At 47.1% G+C, this 26,745-nt stretch overlaps 2 protein-coding genes across 2 annotated transcripts in view; one reads left to right on the plus strand and one right to left on the minus strand.

Moving 5' to 3' along the window:
- Positions 1-26,745, minus strand: part of SH3RF3 (SH3 domain containing ring finger 3) — a 375,116-nt gene that overhangs the window by 161,469 nt on the left and 186,902 nt on the right. The gene's annotated exons all lie outside the window — the stretch shown is intronic.
- Positions 823-1,713, plus strand: LOC103241225 (uncharacterized). Its single transcript, XM_037994235.2, is given in 5 exon segments — positions 823-1,059; positions 1,061-1,232; positions 1,235-1,286; positions 1,288-1,574; positions 1,577-1,713. Coding segments are annotated over 5 exon segments (885 nt in total).

Consider the following 26,745-nt stretch of genomic DNA (forward strand, 5'->3'; position numbering starts at 1 on the left):
TGCAATGCCCAGGACAGTCCCTGCTACAAAGAAAGACCCGGCCCAGAGCATCAGTAGGTTAAGAAACCCTGGTCCAGCCTGTTTGGTTAAGTTTACAAAAAAAGACAGAGTAAGGTTCCTTGTTCTAATAGAACTTAGTCTACGAACACTTTAAAAGTTAAATATAACATGTATTTTCATGATGGGAGTATTTTCACTATTGGCTACATGGAGACACTTAGATATCCATCAAGGTAAGCGGTTTTAAAGGGATGGTAAGAAAAAAAAAACATGCTGTGAAGTTGAAAAACCAGCCTCAACAAGATGCACACAAAAAAGCTTTCCTTTGTCAAGGAATGACTCCATTTCCTTTCATTCCCAAATCACAAGGGTAAGGCTTAAAAGCCGTGTTATAAGAGCTACAGACTCGATGGCTGTGTGGTGACTTTTGCTACCATTGGTAACAACTGTGGGCAGGAAGGGCCAGTTTTACACCTGCCTCCATGCGGCACTCCCTTCTGCAGCCAGCTCGTGCTATCTGAGCACACACACCTCCCTGCAATGTCCCTGTGAGAAGGGGACACTGTATTTCCTCCCCAGCCTCCCCACCATCGGCCTTCTCTAGACTGGCTGACATAAAGGCCCCCTGAAGACACCACTCATACCCACATTGTGTAACTGCGGCCCCGACTTAGGTAGTGTGGCAGGGAAAGCTGGGGTGTAGGACCAGAGAAACTGAGGCACCTTCCACCAGGCAGCCTGGGGCTGTAGGCCACCGCCCAGGACAGAGGACTCTGTGAGGCAAGGCACACACTCTTGAGTCACAGAGGGGTTCTGCCTTTCATGAATTCTCCGGAGGGACCATGGCCTCACTGGTACCAGCACTGCGGCCTGCAGGTCTCCTTGACGCCCCCCTTCACTGTCGCAGACCCCAGCTTGACCTGCCTGTGCCAGTGGCCCTCAAATCAACCTGTGCCTGTGACGTCCCTTCTGATTAGCGGACTTGATGTGAACCCAGATGCCTGCTTGCCTGCTCTGCTGGACATCCACAAGCTCCTAGAGGCCATCGTCTGTCCCTCCCAGCCCTACCTCCTGTGGCCATGGAATCTCCACTCAGCTGCTGGGCAGGGACCTTCAGTCACCCCTGTGCCCACCCTTTCCCTTGGCCTGGGCACTCCTCCTGCCAACTCCACTTCTGAGCTCTCACCCAGAGGGCCATGCACCCTCCCCGTCCCGCTGCCTTGCATGCCATCTATCCTGCGCCCAGTGCAAACCTCCTCCAGTGGTCTCCTGGCTCATCAGCCTGTCCAAATGCAGGGCCAAGCTCACACACCTGCTACTTATGAGCTTCAGTGGCTGCCTGCTGACCTCAGGGGATCCGAGCTCCTCGGCACAGCAGCCGAGGTCCCCTAAGCTGGCCCCAGCACACCTGCCCAGCCACAGCAGACAGCGTCCTCAGTCACAAGAAGTCTGTGCTTCTGGAACCTAGAACCTGCAGGGTTTTGCAGACAGAGCTCCATGCTACTTCCTCTGCCCTTCTCACTCCCTCTGAAACCCATACTGCTCCCCCGTTACCAACTGTGCCCTCCTAATTCCATCAGCCACTCACCAGCCATCCTTACTCTATCAGCCACCTTCCTAATTCCTTCGCTTCTATGCCACCAAGGCCCCCAGGACGAGGCTGTGCTGTTCACCCGGATGACCTCAGGACCCAGGAGTGTTCTCCCTGCATAGCAGGTCCCCTCTGTGTGCTGTTAATTCAAAGGCACTCAGGTTAGTCCTGAGTCAGGCCTGGATGGGGATGCAGGGCGTAAAGTTAGAAAAGAAGTATCTGGGGCTGGGTATGGTGGCTCACGCCTATCATCTTAGCACTCTGGAAGGCTGAGGATGGAAAATCACTTGAGGCCAGGGGTTTAAGGCTAGCCTGGGCAACATATTGAGACCCTATCGCTAAAAAAAAAAAAGAAAGAAAGAATTTTTTTTTTTTTTTTTTTAAATAGCCAGACATTGTGGCAAGTACTTGTAGTCTCAGCTATTGGGAGGCTGAGGCAAGATGACTGAGTGAGCCTGGGAGTTCGAGGCTGCAGTAAGCAATGATCGTACCACTGCACTCCAGCCTGGGTGACAGAGCAAGACCCTGTGTCTAATGAAAAAAAAGGAAACCAGGGCAGGAGTAGGGCAGAAGCAAGGGCAGACTGGAGATTGTACTCCTGGCCACCACTCCACAGGTGGTGACCCACCTGCTGGCCCCAACCCGCCTGCTGGCCTCGAGGCTGGGACTGAGAGCAAGCAAGCTGTGAGAGCATGCGGGCTGCAGGTGGGGCCTGTTTGCCTTGCTGGCTGGTGAGCCAGAATGGAGAAGGGTAGGGGACAGAGAAGGCGGGAGAGAAAAGGCAAGAGAGCCCCCTGTATCCCCATCTCAGACTGCCAGACCCAGATTTGACAGAGCAAAACCAAGAGGGGGAATGAATCTTTTTAAGATGCAGGACACATTTGTGAGGGAAAGAAAAAAAACAGAGTTAAGGAAGGTGCCGAGAGGCAGTTTATTTGGATGAGCAGCAGCAGCCAGAAACTGGATCTCATCAGGAAATGCTCCTATGGGTGACACCCGGCACCTCCAGAGTCTTTCATCTTCAAAGCTCTTTATAAGATTAACTAATTAGTGCAAGGAAGAGGCCTAGGGCAGGCAGATGCTATTATGGGGGAGAAAAGATTTCTGCCGATTTCGCAGCAGCAACCCGGAGGCCTCTATGTCCCAGCCTCCACACCCACCCAGGAGGGTGGCCAGCTGCTCCAGAGCCTGTTTGCTTTCTGCCCACAGACGCGTTTGCAAGAACTTCTCACACTGTGACGTGCTCCCCTTTAGAGGAATTTCATTCAAACATTGTCACTAAGCTGCCATTATTTGGGCTCAAGACATTAAGAAAAAGAAATAAAAGAAAAAGGGAAAACCCATCTGGGATGCCTACAGGACAATTAACACCAGCCACCCCTGCAAGGCATTAATAATAATTAAAACTCATAATGTCAATTTCATGGCTCATTACTCAGATGTGGCACACACATCTTCCTCTGGGCTTAATGTCCTACCCGTGGAGACGGCGCTCACGTGGGCACAATGGCGCCATCTCTGGCTTCTACTGGAATCAGGCACGTGGCAGCAGGCTCTAATGAATGTGCTCTTGACAGCCCTGGGTGGGACTCTCAGGCAAGCCATACTCCTGAGCAAGGGTGGGTGCCAAAGCCAGCCTGCAGCATGGGGAGGGCACGACCCCGACTGGCCTATTCCAGACCTCCCGGCAAGCTGAGGTGGAGAGCGTGGAGCACCGGCTCCCTGTGTTTAAGACCCTAAGGATGTAATCTTTCCAGGAGAGCACTTGCCACGGCTCTCACTACCTGCTTTCAATGGAGGGCCCCCTCCACGGTTGGCCCATCAGGACAGATTCCCGCCTGTTTTGCTCACTGGTGGATCCCCCGCTGCTGGCCTGACACAGATCACACACTCGATATATCTACTGAACGAATTAACACACAGACTAGCAAACCAGTCCCCTGGGACGGGGGCCTTGGTTCACAGCTTCTATCTGGCCCATTATTTTTCCCAAAATATGAGATTCACGGTCCAGGTGACCCAAGATCCTGTTGCTAATAGCAGCTGGGCCTGGAGGAATGGGGAAAATCCCAGGGATGGCTGATGAGGAGTGGGGCATTCCAGCCAGAGGTTCAGCCCATGCAAAGGCCCGGAGTTACAGATGGACACAGGGCCTCCCCACGGGCAGTCTCTAGACCTGTATAGCACAGCATGTGGCCAGCTGAAAAGTGTCAGGAAGATGAACACGTTCGTCCACAGGCCCTGAAGGGTGAGACCCTAATCGTACACACACCAAGCACTGCAGGGTCTGAGAAAGCGGCAGAGATAGTTAATGACCCCCTGATACCCACTCTCTGCTTCTTTTGTCTGGGAGAATACTCCAAATTTCAACTGAGGTCAAGCTTCCAGCAGAAGCCTTCATTTTCCAGCCTTGCCTGCAGGCAGCCGTGGGTAGGTGTCCACGTTTCTGTCCACGAAATGCAAGTCAAAGTGATTCCTGCAAATTCTGGAGCATGTTTTATAATGACTTGCATAAGGAAATCTGCCTTCCCACGGGCTGCATGGTAGATATGGTAGGGTGGGTCAGTTTTTCCATCAAACATTATGCTCAAAGGGGGAAGAAATCTGGGTCTTGGGGTGACCTTGCAGAACATACCCCCTGACCATGAAGAAAAAGGAAACTCGATCTTATCTGAGCCATCACGTTTTGGGATCTTATTCACAGCTTAGCCTATATTCTGACTCATTCAGGAAGTCTCAGGTGTATTTACAATTTCTTTAGCTCGTAAGCATTTTTTAAGCCAAGGCATTGACTTTCATAGCACTGCTGAGGGTTATCATTTATGTGCTGTCATCTTTAAATAGCACTTTCAACTCAGAGACTCTGAGATTTAGAAAAGGCATGACTCTTGGCCTTACCTTATTTTAAATAATGTATTTACCAGAGTGTACCCCATCTTTCAGTTTATAGATTTAATCTGCGATGAAGAAGTTTGTTACTATATCACACTGCAACCAGAGGTTCCCAAGTTTTCGTTTCACAGATAATTAGATTTCGAGTTCCTTTGTCCCTTTTTCTCATTCAAAGCTGCTTGTTGGGTCCTTTTTCTTTCGTCCTCTCTTTTCTTCTGACAGTTTCTTCTTTTCCCGTATTTGCACACTCATTCGTCCAAGAATTGATGAAGAATTGATGAAATAAGACAAAGCAGGAAAACACAACTTGCCCTTCACATACAGGGTGACGAGGCCACTGCTAAGCTGCTGTGTGGGATGCAACTGTGAAGACATAAATTGTCTACAGCCAAGAGCTGCCTATAGCAGTTTCATGTTGCAGCCAGATTAGAGAGGATTTAAAAGCAAATTTACTTTTCTTTTTTTCTTCCTTTTTTTACTTTTCCCAGACTTTGTTGTGGCCTGTTTCCCTGTTGCATCAAAACAGCAGTGAGGTCATCTGCGGTGGCCTTAGGAAGCACCTTTTGACAAAGTACCTTGGGCTTAGTTTTCCCATAAACCGGAGATACTCAAATCTGCCCTTCCATGCTTCTTAGTATGTCGAGAACAAAACTGATGATACGTAAAGAACTTTGTGTCTCTTAATGAAGAAGGAGTTATAAAAAAAATGATCACTGACTACTTGCTGAGGCAAACAGATGTTCCAGGACATGGGTGCCCAGGCCAGGACAGGCAGATGCTTCTCAGTGTAGAAAGTGGTCAGTGGTGATCCCTCCCCGTGCACTGCAGCAGAAGTCAGATGGGAGAACTGAGGACCACCCCTCCAGCATCCGCACACATTCGCTGAATAAGTGAATTCAGCAAAGAACCGATGCACAGTCCTTGGGTGTAGACCCTCTCTTGCCCTCAGGGTTGAGGTATGTGCTTCTCCGGGTTCCAGCAGTACTGGGGCTCTCATCCCGACCTCGCCCCTTCCTGTCCTGAGCACCTCCTGTGTGCCCGCTGCTCCTACCTCTACCTGCGAGACCCACAGGATCCTTACAGCAATCCTGTGAGCTTGGCCTTATATTATCTGCACTTTACAGATAGGAAATTGGGGCACAGTGAGGTCCAGTAACTTGCCCAAGGTCCAAGAGGCAGGACTGGACCCAGGTGGTCTGACCTCTCAGCCTGAGCACTGCTGGCTACACACATCACCTCCTCAAAGTAACACAGCCATTATTTAGCTGTTACTCCCCACCAGACACTCCTGATAGCTATTACTGCTCACACGACCCCTGTGAAATAGGAATTACGGTCCTTTTATAAGTGAGAAAAAATGCAGCAAGGTGGGCAAATTCCTCAGCATCACAGAGCATGTAATTGGGCAACCAGCTTCCAACCACCTGCCTCCTCCTCACTCCCCCAAAAGGGGAGGGAGGCCTCTGTGGAGCCCTGATAATTGTTTAATTATGGAAGGAAAAGGGCACTTGTGGGTCGGTCATTCATTAGGCCAGGAGGGTCCAGATCTGTTTACATTTATCCAGTTCGGAGATGCATTGCTCACTTCCTCACTTTCTGGGAAGACAGCTCCCCACGCTGTGAGCTGGTATTTGCAGCGTTCTAGGCATGTTCTGATAATGTGTACTTACAGGAGCACTTGAGCAAGTCCCCCCAGCAACCACCAGGAACCTTGAAAAGTGCTCCTGTGATCCCTCCCAGGGAACAAAGGCCTCGCTACCTGCAACCCCTGCAGCCCCACCCAGGCACCCTCCAGGACCTGCATCCAGCTGATTCCTGGCTGGCCCATCTCTCACCTTTCAACTGGCCCTTTGGGCAGCACACTCACCAGGGCCTCCTTCGTGGGTGGCCTCGGGTCAGTGGGGCCTTGCACTGGGGACCCGGATCTCCAGCCACCTCAGAAGACCAAGAGGACAGGAGGGAAATGAAAGAGGGGACTAAAGGCAGAGGATTCCTTGTAGGTCCTTATTTCAACCCAAACCAACCACCACATCATCTTAATATATATACATTTTTCACATCATTATTTTCATGTTACCCCTCACCCCCCCCCCAAAAAAAAACAGTTGACCCTTGAACCAACATGGGTTTAAACTGCAAGGGTCTACTTATATGTGGATTTTTTTCAATAAGTTATACTGAGTGTGCCCCCGTCCTCTGCCTCCCCGTCCACCTCCTCTACCTTTTCTCTGCCTGAGAGAGCTGGCTTTGCAACCCCTCCTCCTCCTCAGCCTACACAACGTGAAGATGATGAAAACGAAGACCTTTATGATGATTCACTTCCCCTTAATGAGTAGTAAATATATTTTCTCTTCCTTACAATTTTTTAAATAACAATTTCTTTTCTCTAGCTCGCTTTATTGTAAGAACACAGTATATAGCCGGGTGTGGTGGCTCACGCCTGTAATCCCAGCACTTTGGGAGGCCGAGGCGGGCGGATCACAAGGTCAGGAGATCGAGACCACGGTGAAACCCCGTCTCTACTAAAAATACAAAAAATTAGCTGGGCGCGGTTGCGGGCGTCTGTAGTCCCAGCTACTCAGGAGGCTGAGCCAGGAGAATGGCAGGAACCCAGGAGGCGGAGCTTGCAGTGAGCCGAGATCACGCCACTGCACTCCAGCCTGGGCAACAGAGCGAGACTCTGTCTCCAAAAAAAAAAAAAAAGAACACAGTATATGATGTATAGTTCTTCCAAGATATGTGTTGATCAACTGTGTGTGTTATCAGTAAGGCTTCTGGTCAACAATAAAGCTTAGGGGTTGAGTTTGGGGGAGTCAAAAGTTACATGCAAGACTGGGCGCGCAGGCTCAGGCACTTTGGGAGGCCGAGGCGGGTGGATCACGTGAGGTCAGGAGTTCGAGACTAGCCTGGCCAACATAGTGAAACTCCATCTCTACTAAAAATACAAAAATTAGTCGGGCATGATGGCGCATGCCCGTAGTCCCAGCTACTTTCGAGGCTGAGGCAGGAGAATTGCCTGAACACGGGAGACAGAGGATGCAGTGAGCTGAGATTGTACCACTGCACTCCAGCATGGGCGACAGAGTGAGGCTGCCTCAAAAAAAAAAAAAAAAAAGTTACACGCAGGTTTTTGACTGTGCTGGGGGTTGTTGCCCTAACTCCCGCATTGTTCAAGGGTCAAGTGTAACACAAAAAGGTAAGAAAAAATAAAGTATCCGTGAGCATCTATGTAAAAAAAATAAGTTTCCCTAAGAATCTGGCTTGAATGACAAAGAAAGGAGACCTGTGTTAGAACTGGGTCCCCAGCGCTCGAGGAGTTTTGAGGGTGGCCATGAAGTTTCTTGCTGAAGAGCTCAATTCTGCCACATCCTGCCTGCTCCGTGCTTCAGTTTCCATACCTCCAAAATAAGCGTGCTAAGTATCTGTCTCACAGGTATCCTAAATGTGAGATCGAAGGAGTTAATACACATGAGTTACTCGTAGCAGAGACTGGCACACCGTAAGTACCAAAGGATGGTCTCCTGTTAGTAGCAAATAACTTGCAACTGGGGAAGCTACGAGACGGCAGCACACGGCGTGTTTACTGAAGTTCTCCACATCATGTGACACACAGACCGGCAAGCTCCATCAAAAACAGAAGGAGGCCAGGTGCGGTCGGTCGCTCATGCCCGTAATCCCAACACTTTGGGAGGCCGTGGCAGGCAGATCACTTGAACTCAGGAGTTCCAGACCAGCCAGGGTAACATGGCGAAATCCTATCGCTCCAAAAAAAAAATTAGCCAGGCATGGTGGTGCATGCCTGTAGTCCCAGCTACTCAGGAGGCTGAGGTGGGAGGATCACTTGAGCCCAGCAGGTTGAGGCTGCAGTGAGCAAGCTATGATTATGCCACTGCACTCCAGTTTGGGTGACAGAGTGAGACCCTGTCCCCCCTCCCCCCCCAAAAAAGGAGGCCTTAGCAAAACAAACTTGACCACCAAGATAACCCACCTGGTAGCATATGGCATATGCTGATAGCATATGGCACAGCCATTCAAGAAGGTCCTAAGAAGGAAGGTTCTTCCACCAACAGATGATGCACTTCCTAGCAAATGTGCTAAAGGCTCAGGGAAGCTCCACAGACCTCCTGAGCAGGGTGGAAACGCTGAGGGTGATCCCGTGACCAGGGGTGCCTCCAGGACACCCGCCCTCGCCTGTACAGTCCCTTATCACCATTTGAGGAAAACGTTTTGCCATATGTGAGGGGATGGCCACGGTGCAAGGTGCTGGGGACACCACACACAGGAGGACCTAGCCTTGGGTGCAGAGAAGTTATGTGACAGATGGGAGCAGGGCCATGATGGGGCCAGCAGCCCCAAGCGCCCTGCACCCAGGGCTCCTGGAAGCCCTGCTGTGGGGATAGAGGAGAGGGTCCCAGAACCAAGGGCGCCCAAGCTCTTACCTCTCAATACAGATAAGTCCAGAGGCTTTTACAAATCTTTAAATCATGTGGCCAATCTCAGGAAAAAATCACCCAATGAGTCAGTTCGTACCTCTCTCTCTAGGAAGGCATTTAAGATACATAACACAAAAACGTGAAAACTACAAGTCCTGAATTTACATTTAGGATACTCAATAGGGTTTGCTATCAGGTTAAAAAATGTTAAGCCTGAATCGAAGCATACCTAATGGTTTGGGCTTATTTCACATAGATATTGCATTTGCCTGCTTTACACTAATTCTGTAATTTGCTGCCCACAGAGGATGAGGTCCGGCTGTCAGGGATGCAGACTGCCCTTGGCCCTGGGACAGGAGGAACTGAGCGGAATTCTTCACTGCACCAGGCGCTGATGGATACGGTTGGAGCAGGAGAGGGTCCCTTGGCATCCCATTTCCATGTTGATTTCTAGAAATCCTTAACTCCAGATATTTAGTTACAAAACGCTTTGTCAACTTTGTAATGGAAATCTCCACACAATTGGATGTTGCAGTTGCTTTTATAGACTTAAGGTGAACTTCATAAATAACTTATTAATGCAAATAGTCTCAATGCAGAGAAACAAACAAACGTTCTCCTGGGTCGCTGCAAAGAGCAGGTGCCTCAACGTGCTGGAATCATCATCCTCCCTTGGAAATTGGTTCCTTCGAGAGCAGCCTGCGGGGTGCACGAGGCCTCACAGTGAGCTCTCGGCACGTGCTAGCCGCGGGCACGCCAGGACATTTGTTTGTACTCAAGGGAGAATCTTACTGGTGGCAGCTTCCCTTCCAAATGTATTTTGCATGCTAGTGAGTCAATCTGGTTATTTTCTGTTCTATCTGTGAGAAATTTGTTCTTGAAGACTTCACACTTTAATGTGACTTTGTAAACTCATTTTAAAGTAAAAATGGGTCTTTGGTTGTCGTTTTACCTAGCCTAGAGAACAAGACAGCCTTCCCAGCATGGCACCTCTTCCCCAGTGAGGGAGAATCCTTCTCCTGCAGGCCAGCTTCTGGGCAAGTGGTGATTTCTGAACTTCCTAAAGTAGTAAGTATTTCTGACCTTCTTAAGATATTAAATATTTTTGAACTTCCTAAAATATTAAAGAGCTTACTAGGCCTGCCTGAATTTTCAAAACGTAGGGAGAGGAATATCTTCTACGCTAAAGCTTTTCCTGATGGGTTCCAGATGTTGCCAGTCACTTAAATCAACCCGAACGTCTTGACAACATTGTGCTCTGAGTCTCACCCACATATCCCACTCCCAGCCCCCAAGTGCCTTTTTATGTTGAGTTGCTTCATTCATAAATACATCTTTCACATTCCTTTTATGCTTTCAGGTTTTCTAAGCATTTTCATAGGCTTTATTTAACTTTCACTCTTATCCTCTCTACAGCCGCGTAAGGTGGGAAGTGGTTTTGGGACACTTATGCAGTTAGTCAGCAAATCGGAATGAGTGCCCGTTACTTGTGGGGTGTGGATCTGGCATGGGGTTTGGGAGTGAACAAAACGCTCAGAGGTCCCCACCCGGGTGGAGTTTATGTTCCAGCCAGGGGGCAGCAACAAAACATACAAATAAGTAAAATCTAGAGAATATCAGAAAGTGGTTAAGTGTGAAGGGGACACATAAACCAGAGGAGGGGACATGAACGCTGGGATGGGGATAGGGTGAAATCTTAGAACGTCGTCACCGAGAAGGTAACTGAGCGACACGTGGACGAGCAAGGGCTAGTGGATGAGCATGTCCCAGCCCTGAGGGGCACGGGGGGCACTAGAGGAGCAGAGAGGAGGCGGCGTGTGGAGGAGGCACGGGCTTCCCAGGGTTGGCGCTGTGGAAGGGCTGGAACAGCCCAGCAGAGACTCCGAAGGAAACAAATGTCATTGAGAGTTTTCAATGTGGAAACTGAGGCATGGGGAGAGGATAAAGAAACACCTGAGAAAACATGCTAAAAAGAGCCGTCCTCCTGTGGGACGGGTGATGGGCTATGCCCCACAGTCCCCACAGCTGCTCCTCTGAGGTGTGTAGGCCCGAGAACTCTAGATCAGGAGCAAGGAATGGGTAACACCCAAGGATGCTGCAAAACGTCCCGACGAATCTGCTCCAAGAACAGGAAACGTTCGGTTTTGAAGCAGGGAGTGGTATTACCACGACGATCCTAGGCAGAAACCAAACCGTGTCTTCAGTGATCAGGGAGGACGTGTGAGTCACCAACGCGGTGATGTAAATCGCGTTCTCAGAGCCTCGCACCGGGACGCACGGCCTGGGAAGGCATGCAAAGAGTTAAAAGCAGAACCTTTCCAGGAAGGTCAGCCTAAAAAGCAAAGAGAAAGGGACTCAGGGGCTTCTCAATAAAAACGCTGGGTTCCGCCAATGTGCAGTCCACCTGTCTCGGAAGTGCTATTGAGGGGAGCAAGTGGCACCTAACATTCTAGTTGGAGAAGGAGAGAGAAACAGAGGCAGGAACAAACTCTTTCAGCAGCCTCCGCGACCTGTCACCTCCTGTTCTCACGAGTTGAAGAGGCACATTTTGCAGCTTTTTCTCCCTATGTGTCACTTTTCCCTCACATCTGTAATATTACGAAGTGTGACTTCCTGTCACCATGCCGCCATCCCCCATTGGAATCAGCGCAGGGGACACCGTGGCTGCCTCACTCCATCCCTGGCATCCCCGGAGTGGGTGGGGGTTCCCCTGCTGGCTGGCACCACTGGCACCCTTCCTTTAACCAGCCCACTCTGTGTGCTTATTGCCAGAAAAGTCAGCAGGGCTCTGGACCAACAGGAAGCCAAGACACCCACACAGCTTTGTTTCCTATGGGAGGTACCCTGATGATGAGGTGGTCTTTACTTTTTAAAAAAATATATATATTTTTTGAGGCAAGGTCCCACTGTGTCACCCAGGCTGAAGTGCAGTGGTGTGATCATGGCTCACTCAGCCTCGACTTCCTGGGCTCAAGCAGTCCTCCCACCTCAGTCCCTCAAGAAGCTGAGACTGCAGGTGCATGCCCCCACACCTGGCTAATTTTTTTCTATTTTTTGTAGGGATGGGATCTCACTATGTTATAGCCCAGGCTGAACTTCTGGGCTCAAGCAATCCTCCCACCTTGGCCTCCCAAAATGCTGGGATTACAGGCGTGAGCCACTGAACCTGGTTTTGAGGTGGTCTTTAAATGCAGAATTGTCTGTGATTTGAGGAAGCAACTGGACTTTCCTGAAGTCTTAGAAACCTGCCTGCCACCTTAAAAATGTGACACATGACCACTTGTCAGCAAGTACTCTGAAACATGTCCCCATTATTAATTCTTCTGAACTTCATAGCAACCTTAGGAGACAAGTATTATTTTTGGTGATATCATTGTTATATCATCATAATTATAATTATTAACATTATTATAATGGAGACATTATCATCTCCATATTATCTCCATTTTACAGTGGAGGAAACTAAGTCACAGAGCGGTTAATTAATGTGCTCAAGGTCATGCTGCCAATATGTGGCAGAGCTGGGATTTAAACCCTGGCAGTTTGGTTTCAGAGTTTGTGCCCTTATCTTCTATGCCAGCAGTCAGCAAACTTTGTCTCTAGTGGAGCGAGGTGGCTTTGCACGCCGTCAGTGTTAGCTGTAACTATTCAGCTCTGCCACTGTAGCAGCCAGAGCTCCATAGATTCCACGTAAATTAGTGGGTGCAATTGTGTTCCAATAGAACTTTACTTACAAAAACAGGTGGGGGGATGCTATGTGTGAAACCTCACTTTGTATACTGTAAAATGTGATCTCAAGTCCAGGATGACTGACCAAGGTTAGGCTTGTTTTATTGTGTGTTTTTAAAAGCAAGAATCTCAATGGATTCACTTTCTTAACATCTGATGCTGAAAGCAATACATCACATTGATCACATTCAGTTTCTTGTGCATTTCAGCAATGAATGTATCCAGCAAGGATAGGCTAGGGCTTTTTTAAAAGGTGAAACTCATCACCCTGAACTTGAATTCTCAACTGCAGGCAGGAGAATGTCTGAACCTGACAGATACAGATAAGTCCATCATTCCTTTCCAAGGTGCAGGCCTGGTGCTGTCACAAGCAATATCAACCCTGGGACTTGAACTAGGGCTGGAAACTGAGGTCTCTCCTGGAACGCACTGAGGCAGCACTGGAGCTGCAGAGCACCAGGCAGTGAGCAGCTCTGCACTCACGCACATTCCCCATCCCAGGCTGCTGGAGAGGAAGACATGACCCAGCAGGCTAGGCTGTCTTCTGCATCCTGCTGATGTCGGGACCACCAAGGTCTCACTGTCACAGTTTATTTCCTCCCATCAAAACAGCTCAAAGGAATCCATTGGTTTCTGATCATTCATTCTATAAGGCAATAAACACTTCAACACTGTTGTGAGGACACAATTGACATGCTGTGCACATTAAAAAGGGTGATTCCGAGTCTTATTTCTCACCACCCACACTAGCACCTGTGCCTCTCTGCACACTAACCCTGGAGGTGGGGTGGCTGCTCCTGGATATGCTCTGTAGGAAGCTCGGTAGGAATCGCTCATAAGGGTGACTCATCGCCCCATCCTTTCCTGCCTGGCAAATTAGAGGATGTTCCACCCACGGGGCAGCCCCGGCTTCCTTAGCACAGCACGGTGAGCTAAGAAAGGCAGAACTGTCTAGTCCAGGGAGGGCTGAACTGCGGGGAGCTCGGGACAGGAGAAAGCTCTGTTCCTTACACATCCTGGGACCCCTTAGGGGCAGAGGCAGACAGGGAGCCTTGTGCTACTCCTGCTACACTCAGCCTCAAGCCCATCCAGGAAGACCTGCGCCCAGCTCGGGGTGCTGGAGGAGTCGCGGGAGTGTCAGAGCTGAGCTACAGGTTGAGAAGGAAGGAGCAAGTGCAGCACCCCTGGGTGCAATTCTCAGAACACAGAATCAGGAGGAGGAGCTCTCTCAGGAGAGTTGGGGTGCCAGAGGGAAACAGGTGGATCAGCAGGTTGCTTCTACCCTGAACTCAGAGAGGCAAGACGGTCTGTCAGGGGTCCCATGGGGCAGCTTGCAGAGGGCTCCAGGCCGCAGATGCTTCCCTCTCATGGGTAAAGCACCTCTCTGGTGCTGTTTACCAGTAGCCTTGGCCAGTGTCTACGCTAAAGAGAAGCACCCAAAAGACTGGCAAACACATGCAGTCTTCTCTCTTTAGTTAAAGCAGAAAGGCACAGATTTCCGGTAACCACTGCTCCCGGGCTCAGCGGGCATCCACGACTAGTCACAGACAGTCACAGCACCAGGAAGATGCACCAGAGGATCCGCCAGGAGCTGAGGGTGCAGGCAAACTCCTCCAGAGAGTCAGGGGTCTCTCCTCAGGGGAGACCTCAAGGGCATTACACGGTGCCCCCGGCAAAGATCTGAACACGAGCCTTTTAAAAAATGATATTCATATGATATTCAATCAGTCACCAAGTATTTATTGGCCGCTTAATATGTGCCAGACATGGTTCTAGGAACTAACAAAATAGATAAAGAAAATAGAAACAAAATAGGTAAAAACATCTCTACCTTAAGGGAGCATACACTTTAGAAGGGGACAGAGACATACACAAACTATTAAAAATACGCAGTATAGTGAAGACCGTAAGTACTCCAGAGAAAATACACCCAGAAGGGGACTGGAAGTGGGGTGGGGGTGGCAACTTTAAACTCAGGAGGGTGAGAAAGAGCCTGAAGGAGGAGAATGGGGAGCCCTGAGGTTTTGGGAGAAAGTGCTCCTGGCATAGAGAAGTTGCAAACCTGGTTAAGGCCCCAGTTCTCACACTCCAATCAGTTCATGATGCAGAACAAGGGGAGGGAGAGAAGCGGAGAGGAGGGAGACAGGAAAACAGGCCAGGTGGCTGTTAATTGATTGCAAATGAGGAACTCATTTGATGGCCAATTCCTGAATCTTGCTCTGGCACCCAGCCCTGCGGGACAGGCGGGTGGGGGTCTGTACACAATAATCAGGAAATTTCAGCTTCAAGAAATAAGACACCCAGCATTCCCCACGCTCCAGGAAACAGATCCAAAAGTGAAGGATGGGGAAGAATGAAACTGCCTTTGAGTTTATCTTCTGGCCATCTTGGAAAGAACTTCTGCTATGCTGGAAGGAAAAGCTGAGAAGTCCTTTTTAGATTTTGGGCGAAAGTCAACAGATACTACAATAACTCCAAACACCTGGCTTTTCATATGGACTTAGACCATAAACTAATGCATGACACAACCTTTATTCAACACACACTTCCTGGGGACCTCCACTGCACACACTGTGCAAGGTGCCAGACACAGATGAGTGACTCGTAGACCCTTACCAGAGGAATCAGTCCCTTAAGAGGGATCCTGCTTATTGAAGAAACCCAGGGTGAGAGGACACACACCTCTTTAGCAGAATGATGGTGTCCAGTTGTGTATCTGTGTATGTATCTGAAGAATCTTTATCCACCCATCTCTCCATTTATTTGTTTATTCATCCATCCATCCATCCATCACCCCTCAATCTATCATTTTTCCCTTCCGACTCTCCCTCCATCCATCCACCACACCTCTATTGATCCACCAGGCGTCCATCCATCCACTGACACAAACAGTGACTATCTTGTCTGTGCCAGGCCTGTGTGAGGTACCAGAGATCTAACAATACAAGAGGGGACAACACCTTCCTCACAAAATTCATAAGGAAGATGGGATGTTTATTTAGAGTCATAATATATAGAATATACATGACTAAGAAATAATCAACAGGATAAAAGTCTTGGATAATTCTGAGATACACCAAGAAGAGAAAAAAAAAAAAAGAACAAGAAGGAAGAGACAGAGACAGATAGGCACAAGAGAAGAATTTTACCATTTTTCTTTAGTTTTGCAATAACATCTGAAATGCAAACCAAAATTGAGGAAAAGGCAACATTCTTCTTTCTGCAACCCACAGAGTTGGGGAGACTTACCACACATTCCAGTGGGACAGACACTGGGCAGAAGACATTCTTTCCAGCACGTTCCCTCCGAGTATCTCCCAGCTGCCCCAGAGTGGGAGCAAAGGGAATGTATGCCTGTGCTACATATATTTCATTACACGTTTCAAACTTTTAAACCATTTGCTCCACTTAGATGAAATTCAATGTTTTCTAAGGGCCAGGAACGCTGACTTTTTCTGCTCAACATTCTCTCAACGCTAGTCAAACTGTCACCATGACTAGTGGTCCAAGAACCCATTGAAGAAAGTTGCAGTTTCTGCACCTAAAGTTAAGAGGTTCTGCATTCACATTCGTATAACTTTTATTTCTCTCCTGTGCAGTTCCAAACCTTACAAAACTGGCTGTAGCTGGGTTGAAGGTGGGCTGAAGGTGAGGCTGGGCCTCCGTAAGAAAAGGCATCTCCAGCCTCGTTTGTGTCACACTCCTGCAATTCATTTCACCTTCCTCCTGCTTTCTTACTTCCTGGCTCTACATCAAGCTGAGCACTGCCCTCTTGCAGCCTCTGGAACTGTGCAAATCTCTCTGCTAAAGTGTCCTCCCCTGAGGGAGCCCTGTCTGCTCCAGACTTATCATCAGCCTTCCACCTCTGAAACTTGCTGCAGGAAGGCTGCACCCCAAGGCAGGGAAGGGAGAACAGGGGGATGTGTTCAATTGTTCTCCAGCCAGCACAGAGGGAAAGGCACTGCTCCAGCCATGGCCTCTGGAACCATTTGAAGCCACTGATTTACATCTCATTGAAAAAGTCTTGGTGAATAACCCCAACTGCAGGTCCATTTGATTCTCTGGGGCCTGACGTATTCCTCATGTGGATTTGCTCTCAATGCAAAAGTCCTTTCCTCTCATGAGTTGTGTTTTTTTCCAAATCTCCAGGACGTTTCTCAAATGGAGAGATTTAGAAGCAATCAACCAGGCCTCAAGAGGTCTGGTCAGAGACCAGGCCTGGTAATTGGGAAAACCAGGAGAAGACTGAGCGTAGAGGGAACACCAAACAAATGCGCAGAGAAACCACGTTAGAGAAACCAGTGTAGGAGACAGGAGGACATTTAGACATGAAAGAGTAAGAAAAGGAAGAGATAGGTATTCCAAGAAGAAATGTGAGAGGATTCCAGGCCACTGGACTAAGATGACTGCCTCTGTGGACACATGGCCAATTCCTCAAGAAGACCACAGAGCAGCCACCAGGACGTGGGAGGAAGGACGTGGCCAAGCTTGTCATGACTACCCCGTTAACAACCCCAGGGAAGCCTCAGCTCTCAGCCCTGCTCAGAGCCTGGAGAAGGGAACTAGGAGTCCAGGGACACATTTGACACTCAGTCATTCCACCTCTGGATAACACTGTGTTCAGGTGAAATATTTTCATGTCCCTGCCACCAAAGTGGTCATGAACTGCTATGGTTCACACACACAAATTTGGGAGTAAGGAGGACCATACTGACAGATCACAGGACACAGTGATGACCAGGAGCCTACGATGGTGAATGGCATCATCCCACACTGCTTCTGGAATTCCCTTCCTATATCAGTACCACGACCTAGGCATCCTGGATCACCTGAAATGCTAGATTACAAAGTACAAAGATGATTCTGAATGCACTGTTGAAATCAGAGGCTCACAGCCCCACCTAGAAAGTGTTCTTGGAAAAACAAACATACGTGTAAACGAATGAATCTAGCCAAGTCCTCAGATGTAACTACCAGTCCACAGGAAATACAGGGAATGGAGGAACAGGGGAGACAGCACCACGAGAATGCAGCCCACACAGTCAAGGGTGGGGCAGCTCTGCAGGGCAAGGGACTAGGTTCTTCAACAAATTAATGGAATGAAGAAAATAGGTGGAAAAGAGTAGGAACTACCAGAAATAGAAAGAAGTAAGAGAGATGGAATCCTGTGCCATGGGTAGACCTTATTTGAATCCAGGTTTGAACAAAACCACCATAAAAAGACATTTTAGAGACTATGAGGGAAATCCACACATGGACTAATATTAGGCAACTACTGTTAATTCTGACAGTGTGACAATGGTTTGGGTGGTTTTTTTTTGCTTTAAGACTACATCTGTTGGTAATACATACTGAAATATTTAAGGATAAAATAGTATGATGTCTGGGATTTTCTTTGAAAGATTCCCTAGAAAACAAAAAAAGTGGAGGGACATATGGAATAAGCTTGGCACCATGTTGACAGCTGCTGATGCTGGCTATCGCCCAACACAGGGTCATTGTCCTAGACCCTCCATGATTGTGTAAGTTTGAAGGTATCCATAATAACAAGAAAAAGAAATGAATTGCTAAACTGACACCAAAAGAAGGTTTATGCAAAGGGAAAACAGGAACACTGAGAAGTGGTATATGTAAAAGTCAACTGCTTTTCTATCTACCATGCACAAGTAGTTAAAATATATAATTAAAAATACTTTATATTTTTGTTGCTATTTTAAGTGGTACTAGATAGAAATTTAACCAAACATGTACATTCCCTTTATGGAGGATATTATGCAATTTTACTAAGAGACATTAAAGATGGCCTAAACACATTGCAAGAAGTATGATGTTCTTGAGTAAGAGGATTCAGAAAAGCTGTAATTTTCTCCCAACTTGATGTATAGTTCAAATGCATTTCCAATTTAAATCTCGACAGGATTTTGAAGTACTTGACAAAGTACCTGACAAATTGATTTAAAATGTATGTGGAAGAGTGAAAGTCCTTGCCCTGCTAGATATCAAGGCTTTAAATAAAGTACAGTAATTACAAAAGTATAGTTGAATCAAGAATAGACAAATAGACCGACGGAACTGAAGGGAGGATCCAGACACAAAAACACGTGCAGACGATGTGATTTACCAGTGGCAGGGAAAGGCTGGCTGTTGAATCAATGGTGTTGGCAAGTCAGGTTATCTACCTGGAAAAAGAAATTGTCCTCCACCTCATCCTATATACAATATTATTTCTAGCTGAATTAATGTCTTAAATGTGAAAAGCAAAACTGTAAAACTTTTAGAAGTTAATAAAAAGCTCCAGGGTAGGAAATGGTTTTTAAATAAGACACAAAACACTGACCATAAAAGAAAATTTGTTCGGTTGAACAATATTTAAATGTTTTTTAAACCTTCTATTTATCATAGGACATTAAATACAAAGGAAAAAGACAATCCATAAACAGAAGATATTAACAACACATTTCAGAAACAAGGTACTAGCATCCAAAATAGGTCAATAACCCGGCAGTTGAATTGGAACCGAATGGTAGAGCCAGCGTGCTCAGGTGTGAGCCCCTGCTCTGCCCTCACCTGCTGTGGAACACTGGGCCAGTGGCTGCGTGCACTTACGGATACTCATCCGTGAGACAGGCATCCGCATCCCCCTAAGAAACCCTACTTTATTGGGAAGGACTGAAACAGTTACTATATCCAGAACCACTTAGAACAGTGACAGTAAACACCAGGTAAGTACTAGCCATCTATCTTCAAGAACACATAGATCTTTCAAGAAAAAGATAAGTTAACTCAAACAGGCATTGTAGAAAAGGCTATGAACACAAATGGTCCCCAAAGACCTGAAAAGTGACTCAACAGCATTGGTAATCAGAGAACTGCAAATTAAACCACAATGAGATGCCATTTCACACCCACCAGATTGGCAAAATTTTAAAAGTCTGGCAAGAGCAAGTGTCGGCAAGGGTGCAGAAGGAAACGTCTCTCACCACTGCTGGTAGGAGTGCAAAGTGCTGCCTGATCGCCAAGCTATCCTGTTCCAAAGAACATAGTATTCTCCAGGGTAAGGATGTACTTCTACATGAACATTAAAAAAAAAGAAGAACTGAAATACCCATTAACTGTGAAGTAGATAGTGTGTGATATACTCAGATCATGAAAAACTGTACATTATATAAAAAAACAAATGAGTGACATCTATGGACATCAACATGGCTGATTCCTTGTTGGGTGGAAGAAGCAAGTTACAGAAAGACACATTCTGAGGCTAAATCTGTGATATTCAGCACCAAGCACAGGTAGACAAAATCAAATAAACAATGTAGAGACACATTATGTATGTGTCCTTAAATGTTTTACTACTGTGGAGAAAAGGTGGCGTACGCTCAAGATACCACCTGGAGGGCCTCTAGGTCTCCATATGTGTTAGGCTGATGGTAGATATACTAATGTTTGTTGTATTTGTTCTTCTTTAAACATGGCAAACACTTTATGGTTCACAGTGAAAATATCATTAAAAATAAAGCAGAAAGACTATTCATTTTTAATGGAAACACCAGGTATACTTTCAACCCTCTCTGAACTTTTTCCCAGGAGTGATTTGGAACAAAGGGAGGTGTGGTCCCTATTCTGGCCAGCATCTTTGCCCTGCAGTAAAACAAGGAGGGTGCAGCAGGCACCTGAACCCATACACACTACTCCAGGCTGGCAGAGTTGTGAGGACATTCCAAGGAACATGTAGGGATGCCTGGCTTAGAAACCAAGAGATGAGTGGGGATATAGAAAAGAACCTTCTAGTGATCAGTGCTGAGAATGGAACAGGCTGCTTTGGGAAGTGGTGAGTTCTGTAACTGTTTTGGATTAAAGTAGACTCAGAGAAGCCATATTGAGGGATGCTGTAAAGAGGCTGATTGCACTGGGGGAAGTGGGAAACCAAGAAATGAAATGATATGCTGCGCATGGTGGCACATGCCTGTAGTCCAAGCTACTCAGGAGGCTGAAGTGGGAGGACTGCTAGAGCCCAGGAGTTTGAGGTTACAGTGAGCCATGATCACACCACTACACTCCAGCCTGAGTGACAGAGCAAGACTTGGTCTCAAAAGAAAAAAAAAAAAGAAAAGAAAAAAGAAATTAAATGGCAGTCCCTGAAATCCACTGCACTCCTGGGATTCTACGATTTCTTGGCTTGCTCTGTGTAAACCGACTCACCTTGACTCCAGCCATGCCAGCTGGAGGGATGAAGTAAGACACTGATATTCGCAGAAAATTAAAGACCAGTGAGTTGTTTCCGAGCACTGCAGAGGAAATGTGGCCAAGGGACCCCTCCCTGACCTTGTCAGAGCCATGGCATCCTCCCTTCTAGCCTCTAGGAAAAACAAGACACAAAAACCACACACATTTTAAAAACATCTCTTATGCAAGCCAAAGCCCTGTCCCAGAACAGACTTTTCCTTGCCAAAACTGTGTGATTGCATTTGTTGATACTAGTCATTACTGTATAGGTATGGGAAGAGGAGAGGGTTTGGGGAAGCGACAGCTCTACTGTTCCTTCCAGGAGACAGTGTGCCAACGTGCGTGCTTGCACACACCTCAAGGAGACTCAAATGCTCTGCACAGTGAGGGACAGAGAGTACTGTCCTCAGAGACAGAGGCAGATTTATAGTTGGTCTCTATCCCCGTTTGGACATTTACACTCTCCTTCATGTCATTTAGTGCTTATGCAGCAATTCTAATTTCATCTACTTTACTACCAGCAGGGATCCACAGCTTCTAGATCCAGGAGAAAGGAGTTCCAGGAGAAAGTATCAACTTCACCTTCTTCAAACACTGTCTTCAAAGGGCTTATTAGCACTTTGCAAATATTAGTCAATAGATTATCAACCTGGTTTTCCTTCCATTGAGATGACAACTGTAACTTTCATTATTATTTTAAAATCTAAAAGATTAATCAAAATCACTTCACATCCACTAGGATGGCTAAAATCACAAAGACTGGCAATAATAAGTGTTGACAAAGACGTGGAGAAACTGGAACATCATACATTGCTGCTGGGAATGGAAAATGGTGCAGCCACTTGGAACAACTGCCTGGCAGACTCTCAGAAGGTTAAAGAGAGTTACCATGTGACCCAGTACCCCCACTCCTGGAGCAATCGAAACCTATCCACAAAAAAACTTGCACGTGAATAGTCACAGGGCACTACCTGTGATGGTGAAAAAGTGAGAACATCCCCAGATGTCCATCCACTGATTAATGGTATAAGCAAAACATGGTCTAGCCACACAATGGATTATTATTCAGCCATAAAAGTACAAAGCAGTGATACATGTTGCAACCAAGATGAACCTTGAAAATATGCTAAGTGAAAGAAGTAAGACACAAAAGGCCACATACTATCTGCTTCCATTCATAGAAATGTCCAGAAAGAAAGATCCACAGGGACAGAAATTACATTAGTGCTTTCCAGGGGCTAGGGGAAGGGGCACAGAGAGTGACTACTGATGGGTATGGTGTTTCTTTTTACAGTGATGGAAAGTTTGTGAAATTAGACAGTGGTGGTGGTTGCACAGCTGTCAGTATACTACAAATCACTTTTAAAAAGATAAAAACACAAGAAAAGCTCAAAGATTAGCACTCTGAGATAGATGGAGACCTAAAATAACAAAAATAATTAACATCTATAAAACATGTCGACAGCTTAGAGCAGCGTCTTCATGCCCACTCTTGCAGGAGGGTGGAAGAGCAGGCCACCTTCACCTTATATCCTCTGGGCACAGGCTCAGGGAGCTTGGAGGACACACAGCTCAACCTCACCAAAACCCCATGCACACCAGGAGTCTCCAGCCCCAGCATAGATGCACATTCAGTTCAGGTCAAGCTTCGCTGGGGGCTTAGACTTATGCCCTATCTACCACCACCTACAGTGTTCTTCCTGGAGAGGGACAGCATGTTACCAATCACTAATAGAGAATACACTTGGGTTGGTTGTTTTTTTAAATCTCACTGAATATTCTTTGGGATAGTACGTGCATATGTGTGTTTGGGATACTTCATTTACACAAATACCTGCTGTGGTGAAAATGTGGATCCTATAGCTGGAGTCATACAGGTCTCTTCTTCAGCTGGTCTTCCTCTGTGTCACCTGCTTCACAGACACCTGCCCCTGTGCCAGTCAGTGCCTGCTATACACCCGATGACTCCCAGCCCAAGACCTGATGAGCCAGAGGGTCCTGATGGCCCCAGCCCTCCTTCCCACTCCAGAAATACACACCTCCCCTTCCCACCCATTGCATTGTCCCTGGAAGCCAAGGCCTCTCTCTGGAGCATATGCTGGGAGCCCAGGCACAGTGGCAAAAGCAGAAGCCCCCAAAGTCTGCAAGCTCCCTCCTGTCTCTGATATAACATTTCAATGAGACCACCTAGGGGTATAAGAACATCCCTCTGCAACACAGCTCAGCAGCCTTGCCCACAGCCAGACTTGGCCTCTTTATATTGTCTGCCCACTCTCATTAAATTCCAATCTAGCCAGGGAAAAGCCACCTCTTGGCCTCATCTTAACATTACAAGGTTTGTGCATGGAACTTTAATTGATAGCAATAAAGCTGTCTGCCCATATCCTGACGTGGCGAGATTTGCAGGCACCAGAAGCCTGATTTCTGAGTTGGAGAAGGGTTCTTATTTGAATTCTTATCTGCTGGAAAAGCAAAATATGAGCCGATCACCTACCTCTTAATGAATTAGAAATCACTTATATGGATGCCCTGTGTGCTCAGCTAATGAGTCCTTTTTAAAAGGTTATTTCTGCTGGAGACCAGCCTTTGACATTTGACTGGCGACTATTGCAGATTTATTCACTCAGCAAATTTATTCTTGCAGTAACTCTCAAAATCAGTGCGCACTATTACACAGCACAGGCCCCATTTGTGAAATTATTTATAGGCTGATTTAGAAATTTCAGCTTCCTTAAGACTGACAATTTTATTGACTGATTTAAGCTCAACTCTCAGGCAAAGACAACTTACCCGCCTCCTAGTTCAGGATCCTGGATTCCTGCCACCCCAACTGCCTAGTCTGCCTGTGGGAACATTCGGCACATGTTGAAATGTTCTGCCTCTGCCGGCCCTGGCTGCCCTCAGACTCCATGGGTTTACAGAGCAGGATCCGGATTTATGACTTCAACAGGAAATGCAAAATACACAAAGTTCCAGCAAAAAGGGAGAAGGAGTGGTGATTATTTGGGGGATTCCAGGATGTTTGAAGGGACGCTGAGTCTCCTGTCTATCCGTCTCTTGTCTCTCTCTTCCTCCCCCTTACTCCTTACCCTTCTATTTCCCTTTCCTCATTCTTTCTCTCTCCCCGCTTCTCTCCCTTACCCTTTCTCATTCCTTGCTGTGCCTTCCAGTTGTCAAGGTGACTTATTTTAAAAAGAGCCATCCACTTCTTGAAATGTGATATTTGCTTTTGTACTGAATTACCAGGACCAATCTTCAGAGCTCTGATCCTCCACAAAAAGGCTCCATCTCCCCTTCAGAGAAGTCCTGAAGTCCTGACCACACTGGGACTTGAAGCAAACAGTGGGAATCCACTGGAATTTGGCAGAACCTTGGGATTTTCATGGCCAGCCTCTGATGTCCATATGTGACCAATCCCTTGTGAACACATCTCTCCAGCAGAATGACAGTAGTTGGAAGTAGATCTCCCCTCCAAAAATCAGTCTATCCTTGAGTTGCACGGCAGGGGGCCAGGGTTGACACCTATTACAATTTTATTGATATTTGCCAGATCCCTTCTGCCACAAGAGGGTTTTATCTAGACAAGGCTCCTAAATTGGCTTTACAAAATGTAATCCCCTATGGATTGTCTCATCTCCTGTAATCCATCCAGTTATTGGAGAATGTTTGTTAAATTTCTATTTTAATAAAAACATCGACCACAACATTTATCTTCTTTGTTAAATGGAAACAAAGCATAATCTAATTTTAAAAATACTATAAGCTGATAATCAAAATTCAACAACTGTATGCCCTGAACTCAACTAATTTCCACTTCAAATGCTCCTAATCCACACAGGCTTTGGCAATGAATGATGACGTGCCGGTATGGAAGAGGCAATTTGCATGCCACATTTGCTCTACCAATTTACTAAATTAAGTGGTGAGATAATAAAGGAATGGCGTTTTGATGAGAACAATCTAATTAAAAGTGAATCCGAGGATATAAGGTTTGAGTTCTATTACTGCCTACACACCTCAAAGAATGTGAAGAGCTGCAAAGCAGCGTTTGAGAGATGCATCCATGCACATGTCGTCTTGTGTGTCCATAAGTCTTTCTTCCATGAATACTACTTATCACTAATCACTATCAATAATCATCATTGCTTGCATGTCTGTAAGTTATCAGTAAGAGTAGCCATTTTTGAGCTCCCATGGAACAATCTTAGATGCCTTACATACAATCTAATCCATATCCTAAAACCCTGCAAGATGGCGATATTACCATTACTTTACAGATGAAGTGTTTGTGGTTCAGAAGGTTAACCCAGGTGATGAGTATCGTAGGGCAGGGATTTGAATCTTGGTCTGCTGCCCGAGTCCATGGCCTTTCCATCTGTCCCATCTGACTACTCTGCCTGTCCATGTACAGCAAGCAAAGCAATGTGTCTCGAGTTTTATTTTCTCCCAGCAAGAAGTAGTTCATCTGTCTGACGTTGTTTACTGGTCTGTTCATCTGCTGGGCTGATATCTTTACAGAAGACGAATGCCAGTAATTTTACAAGAACAACAGTTGTGCATATTGAGTGTTATAGAGCTGGAATCCAGCACCGATTTTGGTGACCCAGTAAGCAGAGGATTTAGACATTCTGATTAGGTGGGGAGAAGCTTAAACTTCTCCCAGATAACAAACATGTATCCAGCAGGTAGGACAGCCTCCCTTTGAGCATGAAAGGGTATAACTGGCCTTGGATAAGAAGATTCGAGGAGGAAGTCGTGGCTCACTGCTGAGGACGTGCACCTGCGGTGGTTCCAGCAGGAAAGATGGTTTTGCGCTCACTATGGTGAGACCAAACGTTGTACCTGCTGCTCAGGTGGGCTTGGGAAAGGGTGAGAGCCTGTACTTCCCTCTCTAGTCCAGGTGGCCACTGGCCACTGTGCCGAGAACAGGAAGGAAACCTCTGCTCTCATTCCCACCACCCTCCTCTGCCCGGAAAGCAGCCCTTGAAAATGGAATTAGAGTCAACGAGCCAAGCAGAGGCAAGCCCAGGGCTGTGGTGGCCATGAGAACTGGGCTGAGGGAAGAGTTGTGTTGCTTCTACAGGCTTTACAGGAGCACCAGTAGGACTTGGCTCCAGACCTAAGGAAGGGACCATAAAAGGCCACTCCCAGCTTCAAGGAAGAAGCTCCGTGAAGACCTAGAATGGAAACAGCTCCAGCTGGGAACCTCCAGAATAGCACCCCCAACTCCCCATCATCCACTCTGACCTCTCCGACTTCTCACAGCAACTCGTTCACCTTGCCCCTGCAAGGAGGGACTCCAGATGTAACCATGAGGGGATTTCTAGATCCCAAATGAAGGGCAAATGGGCTGATATTCCTATTGGCTCTCTCTCCTGTAAGCAGACACAGGTGCCTTTGGCTGGAAAAAAGCTCCAGATTGGACTGGGCAGTGAAGGGAAACAGCCACACACGGCCTGGACAGGCTGGGGGCACCGGCCCACACCATTTGGCTCCGGCACGGCACTCTTCAAGATCGTACACTTTAAAAAGAGAGGAGGAATGATAAGGGGAATGTTTAAAAACAACAGGGGTGATAAGAGAAGATGGGGGAGTGTGGGCCTTTCTGCTCTGGAACGAGCCCTCCTGGGCTTGTTTTCTGCCCTGTGAGCCCCGTCTCACTCAGAATACACATCTGTACTACTATGTGTTTCTCTTGACCGTCACCACCCCAGCAAAAGTGCAAGAGTGAGAAAACAAATCACTTGTAAATCCAAACTTTCAGCCCAGAGGCTGAAAAGGATGCCCTGGGTGATTCCCGGGACCCCACTGAGCCCACAGGCAGACATAGCACAGGACATTGTCTCTTTGAAGCCAACTGACCTGCACTGGCTTAGG

This window comes from Chlorocebus sabaeus, chromosome 14 (assembly GCF_047675955.1).
Source record: "Chlorocebus sabaeus isolate Y175 chromosome 14, mChlSab1.0.hap1, whole genome shotgun sequence".
NCBI lineage: Eukaryota > Metazoa > Chordata > Mammalia > Primates > Cercopithecidae > Chlorocebus > Chlorocebus sabaeus.